The sequence below is a fragment of the Meriones unguiculatus genome, chromosome X (assembly GCF_030254825.1).
Source record: "Meriones unguiculatus strain TT.TT164.6M chromosome X, Bangor_MerUng_6.1, whole genome shotgun sequence".
NCBI classification, from domain to species: domain Eukaryota; kingdom Metazoa; phylum Chordata; class Mammalia; order Rodentia; family Muridae; genus Meriones; species Meriones unguiculatus.
Window position 1 is genome coordinate 41,053,860 of NC_083369.1, and position 20,999 is coordinate 41,074,858.

At 37.7% G+C, this 20,999-nt stretch overlaps 1 protein-coding gene across 1 annotated transcript in view; it reads left to right on the forward strand.

The window, feature by feature from the left end:
- Window positions 1–16,838, forward strand: part of LOC110543292 (zinc finger protein 431-like) — a 30,704-nt gene extending 13,866 nt beyond the window's left edge. Inside the window, exons 2-4 of the mRNA XM_060375662.1 lie at window positions 5,255–5,381; window positions 5,585–5,645; window positions 12,453–16,838. Of these exons, the coding sequence (XP_060231645.1) occupies window positions 5,255–5,381; window positions 5,585–5,645; window positions 12,453–14,466 (2,202 nt within the window). The 3' untranslated portion in view covers window positions 14,467–16,838. The remainder of the gene's footprint in view (window positions 1–5,254; window positions 5,382–5,584; window positions 5,646–12,452) is intronic.
- Window positions 16,839–20,999: the final 4,161 nt, after the last annotated feature.

The following is a 20,999-nucleotide window of genomic DNA, read 5'->3' on the forward strand; positions in this document are numbered from 1 at the left end:
ATGTTAATCTCGGCACTAATTATAATAAAACACAGTATTAATCATAAAACAAATGTGCCGAAAAGCAGGGAGTGAGGCCATCAGAACAAGCCCACCAAATATTGTTTGGAGGAATTACATATTGTCCTGCTCCTGAGGCATTTATACTCTTAATGGTTTCATTACAGAGATGTTTATGTGAAGCAGGAACTTTACCAATACATGTTCCCTGTTCTTGGACGGACTGTAGGGTTAGGCGAACTTGAGTGGTCTGCAGCCATCTACATGAGCTATGATCTAATGAAATAGAAAAACTACCTAAAACAGCAATTCCTTCATCGTAGGGAGTAGCAAAGGCAACAGGAGTCTGTTAAATCAGGTCTAGATTCATTAAGGGTTAGAAAAGTATGCTGTACAAGTTCTAAAAGAGAATCCTCAGTGGACTTACCTGATATGGGCGTTACTATAGGAAAAGGTATTAAACCTGGGGAAAGCATGCCTCGTGGAAGGGTGGTAGGTTCTGGTAGAGCTTTTAGAACTGGAGCCTAAGTCTCCTAGAGCTCTTGCTTATCATATTCAACATTATAATATGGATATATTACCTTGCTAGGAGAAGAGGGAAGGTGCATCCACATAATTGGTGCTCCTTGCCAGAACACTGCAGTTGGTTTAACAGTGGTGTTGAATATGATAAGCATTAAAGGTTTGGAATAGTCAACACAAGTAATGAATTGCGATGCAATAGCATTTTCAACCTTTTTAAGGGCTACGTGTTCCTCTGTAGCAAGAGCTCTAGGAGACTTAGGATAATTATCTCCTTTTAAAATGTCAAATAAGGGTTTTAATTCACCCGTGGTTAGTTTTAGATAAGGTCGTAACCAATTACTATTACCTAGCAATTTTTGAAAATCATTAAGTGTCTTTATCCATTGTAAAAGTTGCCTTTTTATTTATAAATTTTGGTCCATTAATCTGAAATCCCAAATAAGGATCTTGAAGCTGAACTTTTTCAGGTACAATTTGCAGTCCTGAATTTTTTAAAACTGTTTTTAAATTTGCAAAACATTTTAAAACTTAATTTTCCTTTTTGCCTGCCAGTAGTATATCATCCATATAATGAATAATATAAATTTCTTTTCAATTGTTTCTAACTCTTTGTATAGCAGAAGCTACAAATATTTGACACAAAGTTGGACTATTTGCCATACCCTGAGTCAACACATTCCAATGATATACCTTCATAGTTACTTGATGGTACACTGAAGGCAAAACGTTTTTGATCATTTGGATGTAAAGTAATTGTAAAAAAACAATCTTTTAAATCTATAATTATTTTATAATACCCTTGAGGGATGGCTACGGGTGTTGGAAGTACAGGTTGCAGGGGTCCAATAAGAACCATGGTGATGTTAACTACACGTAAATCTTGTAACAATCTCCATTTGCCTGATTTCTTTTTGATGACAAATATAGGAGTATTCCATGGAGAGTTACTTTCTGCTATATGACCAGCCATTAATTGCTCCTGCACTGGTGTCTGAAGTGCTGTCAATTTTTTCGAGCTCAAAGGCCACTGATCAACCCATACAGGGGTGTCAGTTTTCCAGGTTAAAATTTTTACATTTTGTTTTTGCTGCCTGAGGCAAAAGTGAAACTAAAGACAATAAATAGCCTGTACCTGGGTTAATATCCCGGGACAAAACTGAAATCACAGGAACGAAAATAGCCACAATTTTGAACAAAAGTAAAATCAAGCACTCTCGAGTAGACGCAAAAACACAAATAATTAATCATAGAAATGAAACAGTAACTCTGAGCACAACACCAAGAAAAAGACAATTAATCATACACAGAGTCGAATTAAAACCAGAAACCTGGCTTTTCCCAAACTTTTTTTGCCACAGAAGTTCCAGAAAGGCTACTAAAACTGATTCTCATTCAGGTTTTCCTATCCCAGGAGTTCCAGGGAGGCAGAAACTGACAGGATCAATTTTTTTTTTTATCCCAGTGGTTTGCACCTTTTTTTTTTCTATTTTTCTTTTTTTTTTAATTTTATTTTTGTTATTAGTTACATTTTGTTAACTCTGTGTCCCAGCTGTATCCCGCTCCCTCATTCCCTCCCCAACCCCACACTCCCTCCCTGGTCTCTTCCCTGCCCCTTTCCAAGTCCACTGATAGGGGAGGACCTCCTCCCCTTTCATTTGACCCTGTTTTATCAGGTATCTTCAGGGCTGGCTGCAAAGTCCTCCTCTGTGGCCTAACAGGACTGCTCCTCCCCTGGGGGGCGTTAGGGAGGTCAAAGAGTCTGCCCTTGAGATCCTGTTAGAAATAGTCCTTGTTCTCCTTACTTTGGGAAACTACTTGGTTACTGAGCTACCACGGGCCACATCCGAGCAGAAGTTCTAGGTTATATCCATAGATGGTTCTTGGTTGAGTGTCAGTCTCAGAAAAGACCCTGTGCCCGGATATATTTGGTCTTTGTAGAGCTCCTATCCTTTCCATATCATACTAATTCCCCTTCTTTCATATGATTCCCTGCAGTCTGCTGAGGGTTTGGTTATGAGTCTTAGTATCTGCTTTGAAACACTGCTAGGTAGAGTCTTTCAGATGCCTTCTGCAGTAGACTCCTGTCATACATTCAATGCACATCCCATTTGTCTTTCTAAATGAGGATTGATCATCTTCGCCCATGTCCGCTTTCTTGATTATCTTCTTTAGGTGTGTAGATTTCATTATGTTTATCATAGCTTGTAGGTCTATATAAGCGCGTATATACCATGTTTGTCTTTCTCCTTCTGGGATATTTCACTCAGAATGATCTTTTTTAGATCCCACCATTTGCCTGCAAATTTCATGATTTCCTCCTTTTTGATTGCTGAGTAGTATTCCATTGTGTAAATATACCACAATTTCTGTATCCATTCCTCCGTTGATGGACATCTGGGTTGTTTTCAGGTTCTGGCTATTACAAATAAAGCTGCTACAAACATGGTTGAACAAATGTCCTTGTTGTGTACTTGAGCAAATTTTGGGTTTATACCTAGGAGTGGTATGGCTGGGTCTTGAGGTAGCACTACTCCTAATTGTCTGGGAAAGGGCCAGATTGACTTCCAAAGTGGTTGTACCAGTTTACATTCTTACCAGCAATGGAGGAGGGTTCCCCTTTCTCCACAACCTCTCCAGCATGTGTTGTCACTTGAGTTTTTCATCTTGGCCATTCTGATGGGTGTAAGGTGAAATCTCAGGGTCGTTTTGATTTGCATTTCCCTAATGGCTAATGAGGTTGAGCATTTATTTAAGTGTTTCTCTGCCATTCGATGTTCCTCTATCGAGAATTCTCTGTTTAGCTCCGTTCTCTATTTTTTAATTGGATTACTTGGTTTGTTACTTGTCTGCTTCTTTAGTTCTTTATATATACTGGATATTAGTCCTCTGTCAGATAAAGGGTTGGTGAAGATTCTTTCCCAATCTGTGGGCTGTCATTTTGTTTTGACGACAGTGTCTTTTGCTTTACAGAAGCTTTTCAGTTTCATGAGGTCCCATTTATTGATTGTTTCTCTTAGAGCCTGTGCTGTTGGTGTTCTGTTCAGGAAGTTGTCTCCTGTGCCAATGAGTTCTAGGCTGTTCCCCACTTTTTTTTTCCCAACTGATTTAGAGTATTTGGTTTTATGTTGAGGTCCTTGATCCACTTTGACTTTAGTTTTGTGCAGGGTGATAAATATGGATCTAGGTTTGCAGCTTTTAAACTCTCAAATTTTGCAGCAGCCACAGTTTTTGAGCAATGTTCCATACTCTCAATTAATTCTTTTATGAGACTGAAATATGAGAAAGCTGTGACTGGAACCTTGTCAGGTCCAAAAGTACTATAAAAATCCTGGAATGCATCTCCAACTCCAGACCAACGTCTTACATTAATTGTTCCTTCTTCAGGAAACCATGGACAAACGTCTTTTAATAAAACTGAAAAATTGAAATAGATGCTTTGGTTTAACCTTTACCCCTCGCGCCTTGAGAGCCTCTCCTACTTGATCCAGATATTTTTCACATTAGCTTAAATCCTGTCCCATGATCACTGATTCTTACTTCAGGCTGAGCACTGCAGCAGGCTCCCACTGCGTCCTGAGGTTTTTCTTCCCACTTCTTCCCCCTCCTTGCACTCTCAGCGTTCCTCACAGAATCCCCCCATATCCAGGCCTCCACGTTAGGCGACAGTTTGTACCAACCCGCAGGACTGTCAGCATGGAACCTGGAATGGGGTGAGGGATTGGGATGGAACAGGAGACACAAAGAATGGAGACAAGACAGAATTCTGATCAAGTCTCAGTTTACTGTGCTTTAGGTTACAGCTTATAGAGAGTAAGAATGGGCAACTCGGGGGGAGGAACTAGTTTTAGTAAAAAATCACAAAGCAGGATATTCTCAAGGAAATTCTAAAAAGTGGGAGGATGGTTCTCAGGTAAGTGGGAGGCAAGTTCTCATACACATACCTTGCCAAGTCTAAACGGTTGAACAAACCTCTACAAAGCTCAAAGCAGCACCTGTGGTCCAGAGATGGAAACTCACTGTACCATGCAAGGCACAATGTGCATCATAGATTCCAAGCAGGCAGGGGTCAAATAGCCATTCTATGGCTCCACACAAGTACAATCATATTAACTTTGCAGTTTAAACAATGGCCACTTCAGGTTTCTGTAATATGAATGCAGAACTAGAGTAAATGTGTATTCTTTGTAAGAACTTCAGTGAAAACCGCTGGGTTCTTTCTGTATTTTTTCTTTGTTTGATTGATTTTTTTTTCAGGGTGATTCCTTTTGTACCTCTGGCTGTGCTAGAACTTGTTGCATAGTCCAGCATGGCATTAAACTCAATGAGATACACCCACTTCTGCCTCCTGAGCACTGGGATTGAAGTTGTGATCCAATCTACCCAGTTTGCCCATCATTTTTTGCAGTTAGTAATTGTTCATATAATTTCTTAGAGGTGTGCTTAGTACTGTTGATCTGTTTGCATGTTTCTCTCTATATATGTCTGTTAATTGGCATTTCTCTTACAAATCTATATCCTATTTAAAGGGCACAGAATTTACAGACGTGAGCCTTATTATTCAGTTTTGTTTTTTTTTTCTAAAATGACTTGGTACTTACATTAGGACTTCTGTGTCAGGAAATAAGTTGGAGAAGCACCAGAATTATATGAATATGTCTTCAATGAAGTGTCCATTTACAGTGTTTTCAGTATTGTGCTTTCTCTTGTACGCATGAATGACATTTTTTAGGATGCAGTGACCTATGCTGATGTGCATGTGAACTTCACTCAGGAAGAGTGGGCTTTGCTAGATCCTTCTCAGAAGAGTCTCTACATCTATGTGATGCTGGAGACCTGCAGGAACCTCACTGCTATAGGTAAGACAGTGAATTTTCTTTTGCCTTTTAAAATAAAGGGACAATTATTTCTTGGTTATTGAAGGTCTTCTATAATTTTGATCAAGAATGAGGAAGGAGGAGGTGAATAAATAAGGCATGGTTCTAGGTTCACTGAAGATACTGCTTTAAATTTTGCCTAGTTTCCAATACCATATCATAAATTTTCTCATACTATATTTTAGGCTACAATTGGGAAGACCATAATATTGAAGAACACTGTCAAATTTCTCGAATACCTGGAAGGTAATTTTTATTTGCATGCATATATGAATTTGCCTCTTGTGAAATTTTAATGTGTCCTGGAAAAATTTTTTTTTGGTTGGTTGCGGTCTTTTGTTGTTTTTTTTTTTTATTTTTTATTTTTTATTTTTTTTATCAGTTACATTTTATTAACTCTGTATCCCAGCCGTGTCCCGATCCCTCATTCCCTCCCGGTCCCTCCCTCCCTCCCTCATCTCCACCGTGCCCCTTTCCAAGTCCACTGATGGGGGGACCTCCTCCCCATTCATCTGATCCTGTTTTATCAGGTATCTTCAGGACTGGCTGCAAAGCCCTCCTCTGTGGCCTAACAGGACTGCTCCTCCCTTCGGGGGTGGGGAGACCAAAGAGCCAGTCATTGAGTTCCTGTTAGAAATAGTCCCTGTTCCCCTCACTTTGGGAAACCAATTGGTTACTGAGCTACCACAGGCTACATCTGAGTGGAGGTTCTAGGTTATATCCATACATGGTCCTTGGTTGAATGTCAGTCTCAGAAAAGACCCTGTGCCCAGATATATTTGGTCCTTGTGGAGCTCCTATCCTTTCCCCATCAGACTAACTCCCCTTCTTTCTTATGATTCCCTGTACTCTGCCAAAGGTTTGGTCATGAGTCTTTGCTTTGAAAACACTGCTAGTTAGAGTCTTTCAGATGCGCTCAGTAGACTCCTGTCATACGTTCAATGCACATCCCATCTGTCTTTCTAAACGAGGATTGATCATCTTACCCCATGTCCGCTCAATTGATTATCTTTTTTAGGTGTATAGATTTCATTATGTTTATCATATCTTATAGGTCTATATAAGTGAGTATATCCCATGTTTGTCTTTCTCCTTCTGGGATATTTCACTCAGAATGATCTTTTCTAGATCCCACCATTTGCCTGCAAATTTCATGATTTCCTCCTTTTTGATTGCTGAGTAGTATTCCATTGTATAAAAATACCACAATTTCTGTACCCATTCCACCGTTGATGGACATCTGGGTTGTTTTCAGGTTCTGGCTATTACAAATAGAGCTGCTATAAACATGGTTGAGCAAGTGTCCTTTTTGTGTACTTGAACAAACTTTGGGTATATACCTAGCAGTGGTATGGCTGGGTCTGGAGGAAGCACTATTCCTATTTGTCTTAGAAAGCGCCAGATAGCTTTCCAGAGTGGTTGTACCAGTTTACATTCCCACCAGCAGTGGAGGAGGGTTCCCCTTTCTCCACAACCTCTCCAGCATGTGTTATCGCTTGAGTTTTTCATCTTGGCCATTCTGATGGGTGTAAGGTGATATCTCAGGGTCGTTTCGATTTGCATTTCCCTGATGGCTCATGAGGATGAGCATTTCTTTAAGTGTTTTTCTGCCATTCGATATTCCTCTGTCGAGAATTCTCTGTTTAGCTCTGTTCCCCATTTTTTAATTGGATTACTTGGATTGCTGCTTTTCAGCTTCTTTAGTTCTTTGTATATACTGGATATTAGTCCTCTGTCAGATAAAGGGTTAGTGAAGATTCTTTCCCAATCTGTAGGCAGTCGTTTTGTTTTGATGACGGTATCCTTTGCTTTACAGAAACTTTTCAGTTTCATGAGGTCCCATTTATTGATTGTTGCTCTTAGAGCCTGTGCTGTTGGTGTTCTGTTCAGGAAGTTGTCTCCTGTGCCAATGAGTTCTAGGCTGTTCCCCACTTTTTTTTCCAATTGATTTAGGGTATCTGGTTTTATGTTGAGGTCCTTGATCCACTTTGACTTTAGTTTTGTGCAGGGTGATAAATATGGATCTATTTTCATTTTTCTGCATGTAGACATCCAGTTGGTCCAGCACCATTTGTTGAAGATGCTGTCTTTTTTCCATTGAATGGAATTGGCTTCTTTGTCGAATATCGAGTATTCATAGGTGTGTGGATTTATTTCTGGGTCTTCTATGCGGTTCCATTGATCCTCCTTTCTGTTTCTATGCCAATACCATGCAGTTTTTATTACTGTTGCCCTGTAGTACAGCTTGAGATCAGGAATGGAGATACCTCCAGATGATCTGTTGTCGTACAGGATCGTTTTGGAGATTCTGGGTTTTTTGTTTCTCCATATGAAGCTGAGAATCTTTTTTTCAAGGTCTGTAAAGAATTGAGTTGGTATTTTGATGGGAATTGCATTGAATCTGTAGATTGCTTTTGGCAGTATGGCCATTTTCACAATGTTAATCCTACCAATCCATGAGCACGGGAGATCTTTCCATCTTCTGATATCTTCCTCGATTTCTTTGTCTTATTGCTCTGGCTAGGACTTCAAGTACTATGTTGAAGAGATATGGGGACAATGGACAGCCTTGTCTTGTCCCTGATTTCAGTGGGATTGATTTAAGTTTCTCTCCATTGAGTTTGATGTTAGCTATAGGCTTGCTATATATTGCCTTTACTATGTTTAGGTATGTTCCTTGTATCCCTGATCTCTCCAAGACTTTAAACATGAATGGGTGTTGGATTTTGTCAAATGCTTTTTCGGCATCTAAGGAGATGATCATGTGGTTTTTCTCCTTCAGTTTGTTTATATAGTAGATTACATTGATGGATTTCCGTATGTTGAACCACCCTTGCATGCCTGGGATGAAGCCTACTTGGTCATGGTGGATGATATCTTTGATGTGTTCTTGGATTCGGTTTGCAAGTATTTTATTGAGTATTTTTGCGTCAATGTTCATAAGAGAGATAGGCCTAAAGTTCTCTTTTTTTGTTGGGTCTTTGTGTGGTTTAGGTATTAAGGTGACTGTGGCTTCATAGAATGAGTTTGGTAGTGTTCCTTTTGTTTCTATTTTGTGAAATAGCTTGAGGAGAATTGGAGTTAGCACTTCTTTGAAGGTCTTGTAGAATTCTGCACTGAAGCCATCTGGTCCAGGGCTTTTTTTGGAGGGGAGACTGTTAATGACTGCTTCGATTTCCTTGGGAGATATAGGGCTATTCAGTCTTTCTACCTGATCTTGACTTAGTTTTGGTAGATGGAATCTTTCAAGAAAATTATCCATTTCATTTAGATTCTCAAATTTTGTGGCATATAGGCTTTTGTAGTATGACCTAATAATTGTTTGGATTTCCTCAATGTCTGTGGTTATGTCCCCATTTTCATTTCTGATTTTGCTGATCTGGATAGTTTCTCTCTGCTTTTTAGTTAGTTTGGCTAAGGGTTTGTCTATCTTGTTGATTTTCTCAAAGAACCAGCTTTTTGTTTCATTGATTCTTTGGATAGTTTTATTTGTTTCTAGTTGATTGATTTCAGCCCTTAGTTTGATTATTTCCAGCTGTCTGCTCCTCTTGGGTGTATCTGCTTCTTTTTTTTTTCTAGGGTTTTCAGTTGGGCCATTAAGTTGTTTGTATGTGATGTTACGAATTTCTTCTTGCAGGCACTTAGTGCTATAAATTTTCCTCTGAGCACTGCTTTCAATGTGTCCCATAAATTTGGGTATGTTGTGCCTTCCTTTTCATTGAATTCTAGGAAGTCTTTAATTTCTTTTATTTCTTCCTTAACCCAGCTGTCATTGAGTAGTAAGTTGTTCAGTTTCCATGTGCGTGTCGGCTTTTTGTTGTTTCTGTTGTTGTTGAAGTCGAGCTTTAGTCCATGGTGGTCAGATAGTATACAAGGGATTATTTCAATCCTTTTGTATCTGTTGAGGCTTGCTTTGTGGCCCACTATATGGTCTATTTTGGAGAAGGTTCCATGCGGTGCTGAAAAGAAGGTGTACTCTTTTGAGTTTGGGTGAAATGATCTGTAGACGTCTATTAGGTCCATTTGATTTAGGGATTCTGTGAGTGCTTTTATTTCCATATTTGGTGTCTGTCTAGTTGATCTGTCCCTTGGTGAGAGTGGAGTGTTGAAGTCTCCCACTATTAAGGTATTAGGATCAATGTATGATTTAAGCTTTAATAATGTTTCATTTACGAATGTCGGTGCTCTTGTATTTGGGGCATAGATATTCAAGATTGTGATGTCCTCTTGGTGGATTTTTCCTTTGATGAGAATATAGTGGCCCTCCTCATCTTTTTTGATTAACTTGGGTTGAAAGTCTATTTTATTAGATATTAGGATGGCTACTCCAGCTTGTTTTCTGGAACCATTTGCTTGAAAAACAGTTTTCCAGCCCTTTACTCTGAGGTAGTGTTTGTCTTTGTTGCATAGGTGTGTTTCTTGGATGCAACAGAATGTTGGATCCTGTTTCCTTAACCAATCTGTTAGCCTGTGTCTTTTTATTGGTGAGTTGAGTCCATTGATATTGATAGATAATAGTGACCAATGCATGTTAGTTCCTTTTGTAATGGAGTCAATGATCTAACCCTGTTTCATTGCTTGTTTTCTTTTCATTTTTGTTGGGACATTATCTGTATGCCCTGTTTTCTTGGGTGAATTTGTTTTCATTGGATTGGAGTTTTCCTTCTAGTATCTTCTGTAGGGATGGTTTGCTGTGTAGATATTGTGTAAATTTAATTTTGTCATGGAATATTTTGTTTTCTCCATCTATGTTGATTGAAAGCTTTGCAGGGTATAGTAGTCTGGGTTGACATTTGTGATCTCTTAGAGTCTCCATGATACTTGCCCAGGCCCTTCTGGCTTTCATAGTTTCTGATGAGAAGTCCGGTGTGATTCTGATAGGTCTACCTTCATATGTTACTTGGCCTTTTTCCCTTGCTGCTTTTAATATCTTTTCTTTGTTCTGTAGATTTAGTGTTTTGACTATGATGTTACGTGATGTGTTTCTTTTCTGGTCTAGTCTATTTGGAGTTCTGTAGGCCTCTTGTATATTTATGGACATCTCTTTCTTTAAGTTGGGAAAATTTTCTTCTATGATTTTCTTGAAAATATTTTCTGGACCTTGGAGTCTGGAGTCTTCTTTTTCGTGAATTCCTATTATTCTTAGATTTTGTCTTTTCATAGCATCCTTGATTTCTTGGATATTTTGTGATTGGAACTTTTCTGATTTTACTTTTTCTTTGAGAGAAGTATCCATTTCTGCAAGTGTGTCTTCAGCTCCAGAGATTCTCTCTTCCATCTCTTGTATTCTGTTGGTGATGCTTACTTTTGTGGTTCCTGATCTTTTCTCCAAGTTCTCCAGCTCAAGGGTTTTCTCATTTTGTGTTTTCTTTATTGATTCTAATTCTGTTTTCATGCCTTGCACCATTTCTTTCATGTGTTTGAATTTGGATTCCTGTCTCTCTACGATGGCCTCTATTTCTTTTTTCATTTCCTTCTTATATGCCACTAATTTTCCCTCTACTTGTGTATCTATTTGTTTGGCTATGTTTGCCTGTGTTTCTTTAAGGATATTGTCTATTTCTTCTTTCTTTGCCTCCAATTGACTGGCCATCTCTTTGAAAGACTTGTTCATTTCCTCCTTATGAGCCTCAAATAATTGGGCAAGCATGGCTTTAAAATCATTTTCCTGTGCTTCTGCTGAATTGGTGTATCCATCGATTTTGGGGTTTGCTGGTGAAGTCATGATGTCCTGATTCATGTTGGAAGTGTTCTTCCGCCTACCTCTGGCCATTGGCTTATCTGAAACCTTCCTTTTGTTGTTTTTGAGACAGGTTTTTCTGTATAGCCTTGGCTGTCCTGGACTTGCTTTGTAGACCAGGCTGACCTCAAACTCACAGAGATCCACCCACTTCTTCCTCCTCCTCCCAGAGTGCTGGAATTCAAGGCATGTGCCAACATGTGTGTCCTGGAAGTTTTAAAGTAAAGATTATGTGTTTTTTAAAAAGCACTACTTTAAGCATGTTGCTGATTATTAAATTCTCACAAATCCATGTATTTCAATGTCAAAAAACTGATTTTTTGTTTGCAAGGCATTCCTGTAAGAAAGAAGACAATAAAACAATGCTATAACATATATTACCACTTGAATCATATTGATATTATAGCTACTCAGTAGAACTTCAATTTGTTAAGTCACATATGACTCAGATATTGTAAGAGGTATACATATTGAATAGGTTATACGTATATGTCCAAAACCTTCTAATAAGGTTTTTCTAATAATATTTCATAGTAAAACTGTTGATACTCATATTCTTGTACTACATTGCAAAGTTTAGTGAAAGGGGCAGTTTTTGAGAGTCAAGAATGTTGTTGTGGAGAAACCTTAATTCCTATATCACATATCTATGATGGAACAAAAATCAAGCCATATGAATTTAATGTGAAAACATTTCATTTGTTATTCTTCTTTTAATAAGTATATGTCACAATGAATACAAGCTATGTGAGCATAGGAATATTGAAAAAAAAGCAACATATCTCCCTTTCTCCCAGAACAATTAGAAGTTCCGTAGTAGTCTCCACTTTGTGTAGACTTTCTGAATGTGATACAAATTTACTGTTAATTGGTCTTGCAACTTCATTAGGAATACATCCACCAACTCACACTGTAGAAAATCCCCATGAGTACTAGGAATGTGGAAATTCTTCTACTTGTCCTGGTTCACTTTGCAAAGTATGATTCACATTATAGGAACATTCCTGAATGCAATTGGTGTGGTAACACTCTGAGTTCTTATAATATGCTTCAAATTTATGAAAAACCTTATAAAAAGGATGGTATGAAAGTGAGCCATGTAATAAATACTCTTACCATCACAGGTATCTTTAAAGATGCAAAACAACCCATAATGAAGGGGAGAACTATGAATGTAAACACAGTGATAAAACCTTAAGATCTTATTCCTTTTTACCATTAGACCAAATTATAAAATTAATTCATAGCGATTAAAAAATTTATTAGTGTAATGGTTGTGGTAAAGTTTTCACATGCACCATTTATCTTTGCAGGGATGAAAGAAGTCATACTGGAGAGAAACCCTGTGAATATACTCTATGTGGGAAAGCCTTTGCATATCACAGTCTTCCTTTAATGCATGAAATAATTCATATTGGAGAAAAACCCTATGAAGGTATTCAATATGAGGAAGCCTTTGCACATCACAGTAGTCTTCAAATACGTAAAAAAACACATACTGGAAAGAAACCCTATGAATGTACTCAATGTGGTAAAGCCTTTGCATGTCACAGTGACCTCCGAATACATATAAGAACACATACTGGAGAGAAACCTTATGGATGTAACCAATGTGGTAAAGCCTTTGCAAGACACAGTGACCTCCAAATACATAAAAGAACACATACTGGAGAGAAACCCTACGAATGTAACCACTGTGGTAAAGCCTTTGCACGTAACAGTCATCTCCTAATACATAAGAGAATACATACTGGAGAGAAACCCTATGAATGTAACCAATGTGGTAAAGCATTTGCACAACAAACTGGTCTCCAAATACATGAAAGAACGCATACTGGAGAGAAACCCTACAAATGTAATCAATGTGGCAAAGCCTTTTCACAACACAATTATCTCCGAAAACATAAAAGAATACATACTGGAGAGGAAGCCTATGAAAATAGTCAATATGGTAAAGCTTTTACACATCACAATCATCTTCAAATGTGTAATAGAATACGTACCGGAGAGAAAACTTACAAATGTACTCAGTGTGGTAAAGGCCTTACACGTAAGAGTAATCTCCTATTACATAACAGAACACATACTGGAGAGAAGCCTTATGAATGTAATCAGTGTGACAGAGCCTTTGCATGTCACAGTAGTCTTCGAATACATATAAGAACACATACTGGAGAGAAGCCGTATGAATGTAACCAGTGTGGTAAAGCCTTCGCATGTCACAGTAGTCTTCGAATACATAAAAGGACACATACTGGAGAGAAACCCTATGAATGTAACCAGTGTGGGAAAGAATTTGCTTGTCACAGTACTCTCCAAATACATAAAAGAACACATACTGGAGAAATACCCTACAAATGTAATCAATGTGATAAAGCCTTTTCACAAAACAGTCGTCTCCAAATACATAAAAGAACACACACTGGAGAGAAACTCTATGAATGCAATCATTGTGGTAAAGCCTTTACAAATAACAGTAGTCTCCAAATACATACAAGAACACACACTGGAGAGAAACCATATGAGTGTAACCAATGTGGTAAAGCCTTTGTATGTCAAAGTAGCCTCCGAATACATAAAAGAACACACACTGGAGAAAAACCCTATGAATGTAATCAATGTGATAAAGCCTTTGCAAGTCACAGTAGTTTCCGGATTCATAAAAGAACACATACTGGGGAGAAACCTTTTGAATGTAATCAATGTGGTAAAGCCTTTGCATGTAACAGTCATCTCTTAAGTCATAAAAGAACACATACTGGAGAAAAACCCTATGAATGTAACCAGTGTGGTAAAGCCTTTGCATGTAACAGTCATCTCCTGAGTCATATCAGAACACATACTGGAGAGAAACCTTATGAATGTAAGCAATGCAGTAAAGCCTTTGCACGACACAGTCATCTTCAAAGGCATGAAAGAATTCATACAGGAGAGAAACCCTATGAATGTAACCAATGTGATAAAGCCTTTGCATGTAACAGTCATCTCTTAAGTCATAAAAGAACACATACTGGAGAGAAACCCTATGAATGTAACCAGTGTGGTAAAGCCTTTGCATGTAACAGTCATCTCCTGAGTCATATCAGAACACATACTGGAGAGAAACCGTATGAATGTAAGCAATGCAGTAAAGCCTTTGCACGACAAAGTCATCTTCAAAGGCATGAAAGAATTCATACAGGAGAGAAACGCAATGAATACAACCATTGTGGTAAATACTTTTTACCACACAATAATCTTCAGACACTTAAAAAAACACATACTGGAGAGAAAACCTATGAAAGTAATCAATGTGTTAAAGCATTTGGATATCACAGTAGTCTTTGAGGAACTGAAAGAACTCATATTGAAGAGAATCTATGACTCTAAAGGATTTTATAAGATCTTTAGCCAACACACTTACATTCAGTTATACAAGATTATTTATTCTGGGGAAAATATCTGACAAGTGACAACAATCTATTCAAGCATTATAATGTCTCCTCTCATTTTGTTTGCACTTGCAAACTCATGAACAAGAGCCCTATGAATTTAAATAATAATATAACCATTTTATATTCATAGTTTCTTCAGTTACATCAAATAACTCATCCAGGTGTAAAACTTTATGAGTGTGTATTAGTGCCTTTTTTGTTGCTGTGATTAAACACAATGTTTAAGCAACTTATAAAAGCATTTAATTTAGCTATGGTCCAGAAGATATGGAATCTCCATGAAAGTGGCAATGCAGCAAGTGTCACACATGGTAGCTAATGTAAGAAGCCCAGAGCTCATACCCTCAACCTGAAGCAAGAAGCAGAGAGTAGGAGCTGCAAATGGTGCGTGGATATAAACTCTCAAACCCACCCCAAGCTACATATTTCCTATAGCAAAGAAGCATTTCCTAAATCTTTACAAATAATACCACTAACTGAGAAGGATTGATTTCTGTCACTTCAAGTCTACATGCTTGCTTTCTGTTACATGAACCAATTCATGATGCAGAAAAAACTTTGTAGGTAATTCTTTAGGTAACTCAATAACTGAGTTACAGGAATGAATGCTTACACAAGAAAAACATTCATGAGTAAAAAATTATTTAACAATTTGTCTTAATTTTAATTACATGGCTCCAGGCGTAGTGGTGCATATTTGTAATCCCAGCAATCTGCGAAGCAGGATCAGGCTGATCTCTTTGAGTTCAAGGCCAGCCTGGTCTAAAATCGTGTCCAGGACAGCCAAGGCCACACAGACAAACGCTGTCTCAAAAAACAAAAAAAGAAAAATGTGATTTCAGTATTTCTTTGTGTGTGTATATGAATATCCATGCTGGTTTCCAAGACTATTAAACTCTTTGATCTTCTTGTAATAGGAATTATAGGAAGTTGTCAAAAACCTGACCACCTTCTTGGGAATGAACTTGTCTCAACTGCTTAGCTATGTCTTTAGTTTTGTAAATATTTTGAAGCCTTCATATATCATCTTGATGTCAGGAAGTAGGAAAGAACTCATACATGAGAAAAGCCCTATTCATATAAATGATTTAAGAAAGACTTTGGACATCTTAGTTGTCTTCAGTTTCAAGAAAAAATTCTCATTTCATCACTTTTTTCATCATAGCTTTGAAGAAAGTAAGTTATTTACCATGGTCACTCAAATGTAATAAAGGAGACCACCTATTGTGGTTGTGGTTTGTATTTTGAAACGTTTGGAGTAGATATTGACGTTTGCTGTATGTATAGCAAATCCACTTACAGAAGTTAATTAAGCTGTTTTTGTATTCCTTCTGTGGCTTCTGTTCATCTTCTATTGCACTGTCATTTGGTGATAGGTATTTTTATGCTGCAGTGTAAACAATGGGATCCCTATCATCTAATTTTTCCGTTGTTTGTTAATATATTGGGCAGTGTGTGCCCATACTTTTGAAATAAGGATGTCTGTGAAAGGATGGTGGGTGGTTATTCCTGTTTTTTTTTTTTCATATATTCATGGATTCCCTTGAGATGTTGTTTGTTATTCAGCCCTGCTTAGATGTCGGTAATTAGTCAAGGCTATTATATTAGAACCCTTGATTCTCATGAGTCAGCCTCTTGAGTACAAGTCCAAGGGTAAAAGATGAACTCCCCATGTGTCCTGTTTTGTCAACACATTGTAATAATGTTAATGTTAAAATGCTTAATGTCAAAGGATACAAGAAACGTTAAATGCCTGTTAGGTGTATCCAAAGCAGCATTTTCATCTATCTGATAGAGATGTAATAAAATAAAACAACCAGCAATCAACTGTATATCTCACAACACGGCTTTATAGGTATGGGTTCCTATTACTTTCCTTTTGGTTCTTCATCTTGAAGTACTGCCTTCTAAGGAAATTGTTTAAAGGTACTAGATAATGTAACAGCAATGAGATTTATTTTAAAAAACAACAACACTTCTGTTGTGTGTCTCTATGTGACTATGGGTTTTTAGGCCATGACAGATACATGGAGCCGGGTGACAACTTTTTTGGGTTTACTTTGGCCATCTTTATATGATGATCAAGGTCAGGTTGCCCGAGTTGCACAGGCATTTCCTACTTAGCTGTCTCATTAATGCTCAAATAAGATTAGTTAGAACATTTCATTAAGAAAATACTCTCTTTTCAGATTGTAAAGATATTGTCATCTAAGGATGGAGAAAAACAGGACAATTTAAGTAATAAATCATATTTGGCAACAAAAATCATATAGTGCTATATTTTTTGGAATGTTTAGTTTATTCTTAGGAGTAAACACTTATCATGACACTTTCTCAGAACTGCAAATGAATGCCAGAAAAATGTTTTAATGTATAAAGTTGATTGTTGCTGAGCCTGATTACAAATTTGTTCAATCTCTGGGAAGCCCATATTACTCCTAAAATTTTTTTCTCTTATTTTTTCACTTGGGCTGTGGTATATGTACACTCACACACCAGCACATACATAAATAATTTTTAAACCCAAATAAGGGCCAATTCTAAATAAGAGTTGGAATAATTTGGAGCTAAGATAAAAAATGTGATCAAGACAGTGGTAACCCATGCCTTTAATCCCAGCAGAGATAGGAGGATCTCTATAAATTAGTTGTTTTCTGAATTCTAGGGTTAACAATGAACAGGGTGGTGATGATTCACACCTTTAATCCCAGCACTTGGGAGGCATTCACCTCTAATCCCAACACTTAGGAGACAGGAGCATGCAGATCTCTGGATTCAAGGCCAGCATGATGCAGAACAAGTTCCAAGTAGAGAAAAACAAAGGTTTAGGTGTGTGGTTCACACCTTTAATCTCAAAACCCTGGGTGGCACAGACCTTTGATGATAATTGCAATGAATTGCAGTGATTAAATTTAAAATTCTATTGCAGAAGTCAGGCTGAAATTCAAAGGGATGTTCTATTTATATATGTATTTATTTATTATGCATACACTGTTCTGCCTACATGTCAGAAGAGGGCATCAGATCTCATTATAGATGGTTGTGAGCCACCATGTGGTTGCTGGGAATTGAACTCAGGACTTCTGGAAGAGTAGCCAATGCCCTTAACCTCTGAGCCATCTCTCCAGCCCCCCAAAGTGAATGTTCTTTGTGACCTAAAAATAAATACAATTAAAGTTATATTTAGTTTCAAATTTTCAGACGAATTTTTTTTTTTAATTTTCAGTTGAAAGATAATACTTTTTCTATTTTCTGAAAGCATTTTGCCCTAGGAACTCTATAAAAAGGGAGCCCCCGAGAGTTAGTCTTGGGGTAGGATTTTGTCTTTGTCTTTCCAGGAGAACAAAGATATCCAATTAAGGAATCTGGAGACTGCTGAACAAGTGAAATATCTGAAAAGAGAGGAAGGATCAGACACCAGAGAAGACAAGTATCTCAGATGATCCAGCCTCACAGCTGTCTCAGTAGCTGTTTCCTCAAGAATCTGCATCCAGAACAACTTCAGAACAGCTAGCTGAGATGATCCAGCCTCAAAGGCTGTTCCAGTCAGGACTTCATTTATCCCTGCATTTTCACAGCACTTAGAGACTGGACAGCAAATGCTACACTTTTCAAAAGACCTGACCATTTTCCCATTTTCTTGGGCCCCCAAAAGGAAACTACATCCCAATCAGCAGGAAGCAATTTTAAGAAAACAACATCCAGTGCCCAAGATATGGGTTGGATGATTTTTGGTTGTTTGATGGGTGATGGATATTTATTATTTAGGGGGTTGGTTGCAAGTTGTTAATGGTCTTAGGGAGGAAACAAAGTGATGGAGAGTAGATTCGGGAATTTCTTTTTCTTTCCTCTATCCTTTCTCTCCTATCTTGTGTTAGAGGAAAAAAAGAGAGGAGATGAAAAGAAAATAGAGGGCATATAGGAATAATAGGGGGAAAGTGTAGCTAATTGAATCTACTCTTATTTTGATACAAAGATCTATAAATTTAAGGTTACAACATTATAATAATCAACTCTTTAAAGTATTACCCCTATGTAATTCTTAAAAATGCAATGTGGAGTTCTAGTCCTTTTGAAAGTTACTGTCACAAACTGTAGGATAATTTAGAAATGCAAACTAATAGTTAATCAAACTTGTGGTTTTGTTAGTCATATGTGTTTTCTAAATTAATCAAACAGTATATAGCTAGAAACAAGTAATTCAGATATACTAGAGATAGATGGTCTTCAAAAACCTCAGAGATCTATAGAATATGACATTAAGATATGTTTTATTCATTTAAGAATTTTTTGACAATGAAACATGTCAGCTCCTGGCAGCAGCCCCATACTACAAAGGAGATGATGAGCATCAAAAAATTCTCCTTTGGGAGATGGCTTCATATGTGGCAAGAAAATGTTCTTGCTTCTACTGCAGACAGAATACTGCACAAACTAGACTGAAAAGTTGGCTGCTCAGCTTTTCAAGGACAAGGTAGGCAAGTCTTTTATAATACCTGCTTCATGGAAAAGTGTGTCAGTTATTCTGAGCCAGAAGACTGAAGATGATGTTTCACTGTTATTGAGATATCATTTCTGACTGTCCAGGCAGCTAGCAGTCTCTGTCATTTCCGTAGTTTTGGAAGTATCTTACTCTGCACTTCCTGTTTATTTTGATAATGTTTATCCTCAGGTCTGTGATGGGGTTGAAGGGGTCTGTGATGGGGTTGAAGGATATATAGTTTTAGTATTACAATTAAGCTTAGGTTTTTTTAGGATTTAAGAAGATATTTTAGGTATAAAAAGATGGGGATTTTTGGTAATACAAGTTATGATTTAGGTACAGAATTTTGAACAGACCAAGAAAGGTAGGTAGTGGAGTACTACAAGGTTGCTAAGTATATATAGACTAAACATAGTGAATGTAATTTTTACCAGATAGTATACAGTTTATTGATGTTAGAGAAAAAGTGTTTTATTTAGACCAAAAGGGGAAAATGTTGCAGGATATTTGATATTATTGTGAACTCCGAGATTGTGAACTGTAAAATCCTGTTTCTGGTTTGGTGTGGTTCAGCTGTAACTAACACCTTTAATCCAAAACTTCCTGTTTATTATAAATAGGTGATTTTGGTGTGACTCAATCCTAGCACACACCTTTAATCCAAGAGCTTTCTATACACAGAATTTAATAATGTTAACCCTAGTTCAAGAGGTGGAACATGAAGCCAATTCTTTTAACTGTCTTGTTGAGAATGAGTGGCTGAGCCTGGCTGGATAGGGTAGCCAGGACACAGGATTTGTTACTAACTCGAGTAACTGAACAAGGCACCCATCAAATGAACCCTGCCTGCCTTTAACTCCACTGTCTTTCACATATGAGCAATGTCTATTTTTTTCCAGAGGTCCTGAGTTCAGTTTCAGCAACCACATGGTGACTCATGACCATCTGTAATGTGATCTGATGTCCTCCTCTGGGATGCAGGTGTATATACAGATAGAGCACTCATATACATAAAATCAATAAATCTTTTAAAAAACTGGCTTACTGTGTACATCACAGGAGAAATACAGTAAGCAGCTGTTGGAGTCACCGTTATGAAAAAGGCCCTGATTGTGGCTGGGTGAGTGATTTTGTAGTTTTCCAGCGTGTATTTATTCTTATCCAGCGAATGAAGACAGAGCACATTGGTGGGTGCACAATTTGGGGACTTTAGCTTGACCCAATGAATATTGAATTTCCAACTAGGGGGCTGTCCTTTGTAAATAGGTCTAATCCAGTTGCGCAGTTATGTCAGCTCAGAGGGATGAGAAATGGGCCATTGTCTGTAGCCATGTGTGTGAGGTCACAGATCTCAGCAGATAACATTGTACACAGGGACAAGGTCAAACGGTATAGTGTTAATACCATCCCCTCTCCCAGGGCATCACGTGCTCTTTTTCAAAGACACTATAGCTATGTTTTTAAAATTATGTTTATCTTTTAAAAAGTCGGTTATTGATTTCACTTTTTAAATTCTATTTTTTTAAAAATGCAACAGTGTTCTAATCTCAGCCAGCACAAACCTAACCAGCTCTGCACAACTTCTCTCTCAGGCTAACATATTAAACGAGGAAAATCATAGTTCTATTGGGGAGAGCCACACTACTTTATCCTGATCTCTTATTTTGGTTGAACTAGTGTAACTACAGTAGTTTGGTTTAACATAAGTTCAGTTTCTTATCCAGACTCTTAATTGCCTGGTCTGTGGATCCAAGAAATGGCCCGTGAGGACATTTATTGGTCATCTAAAATTGATTATCTCGCTACTGTTAGGATTGTGCAGTGAAGATATAGGGTGGGTTCATAAATCACACTATGCAACTGGTTCCACATGGGAGGTCTTATTAAGGGAAAGGAGAAGGGGGTCACAGAGACCATCTCTGGGCAGGGTAGAAGAGGAGAGG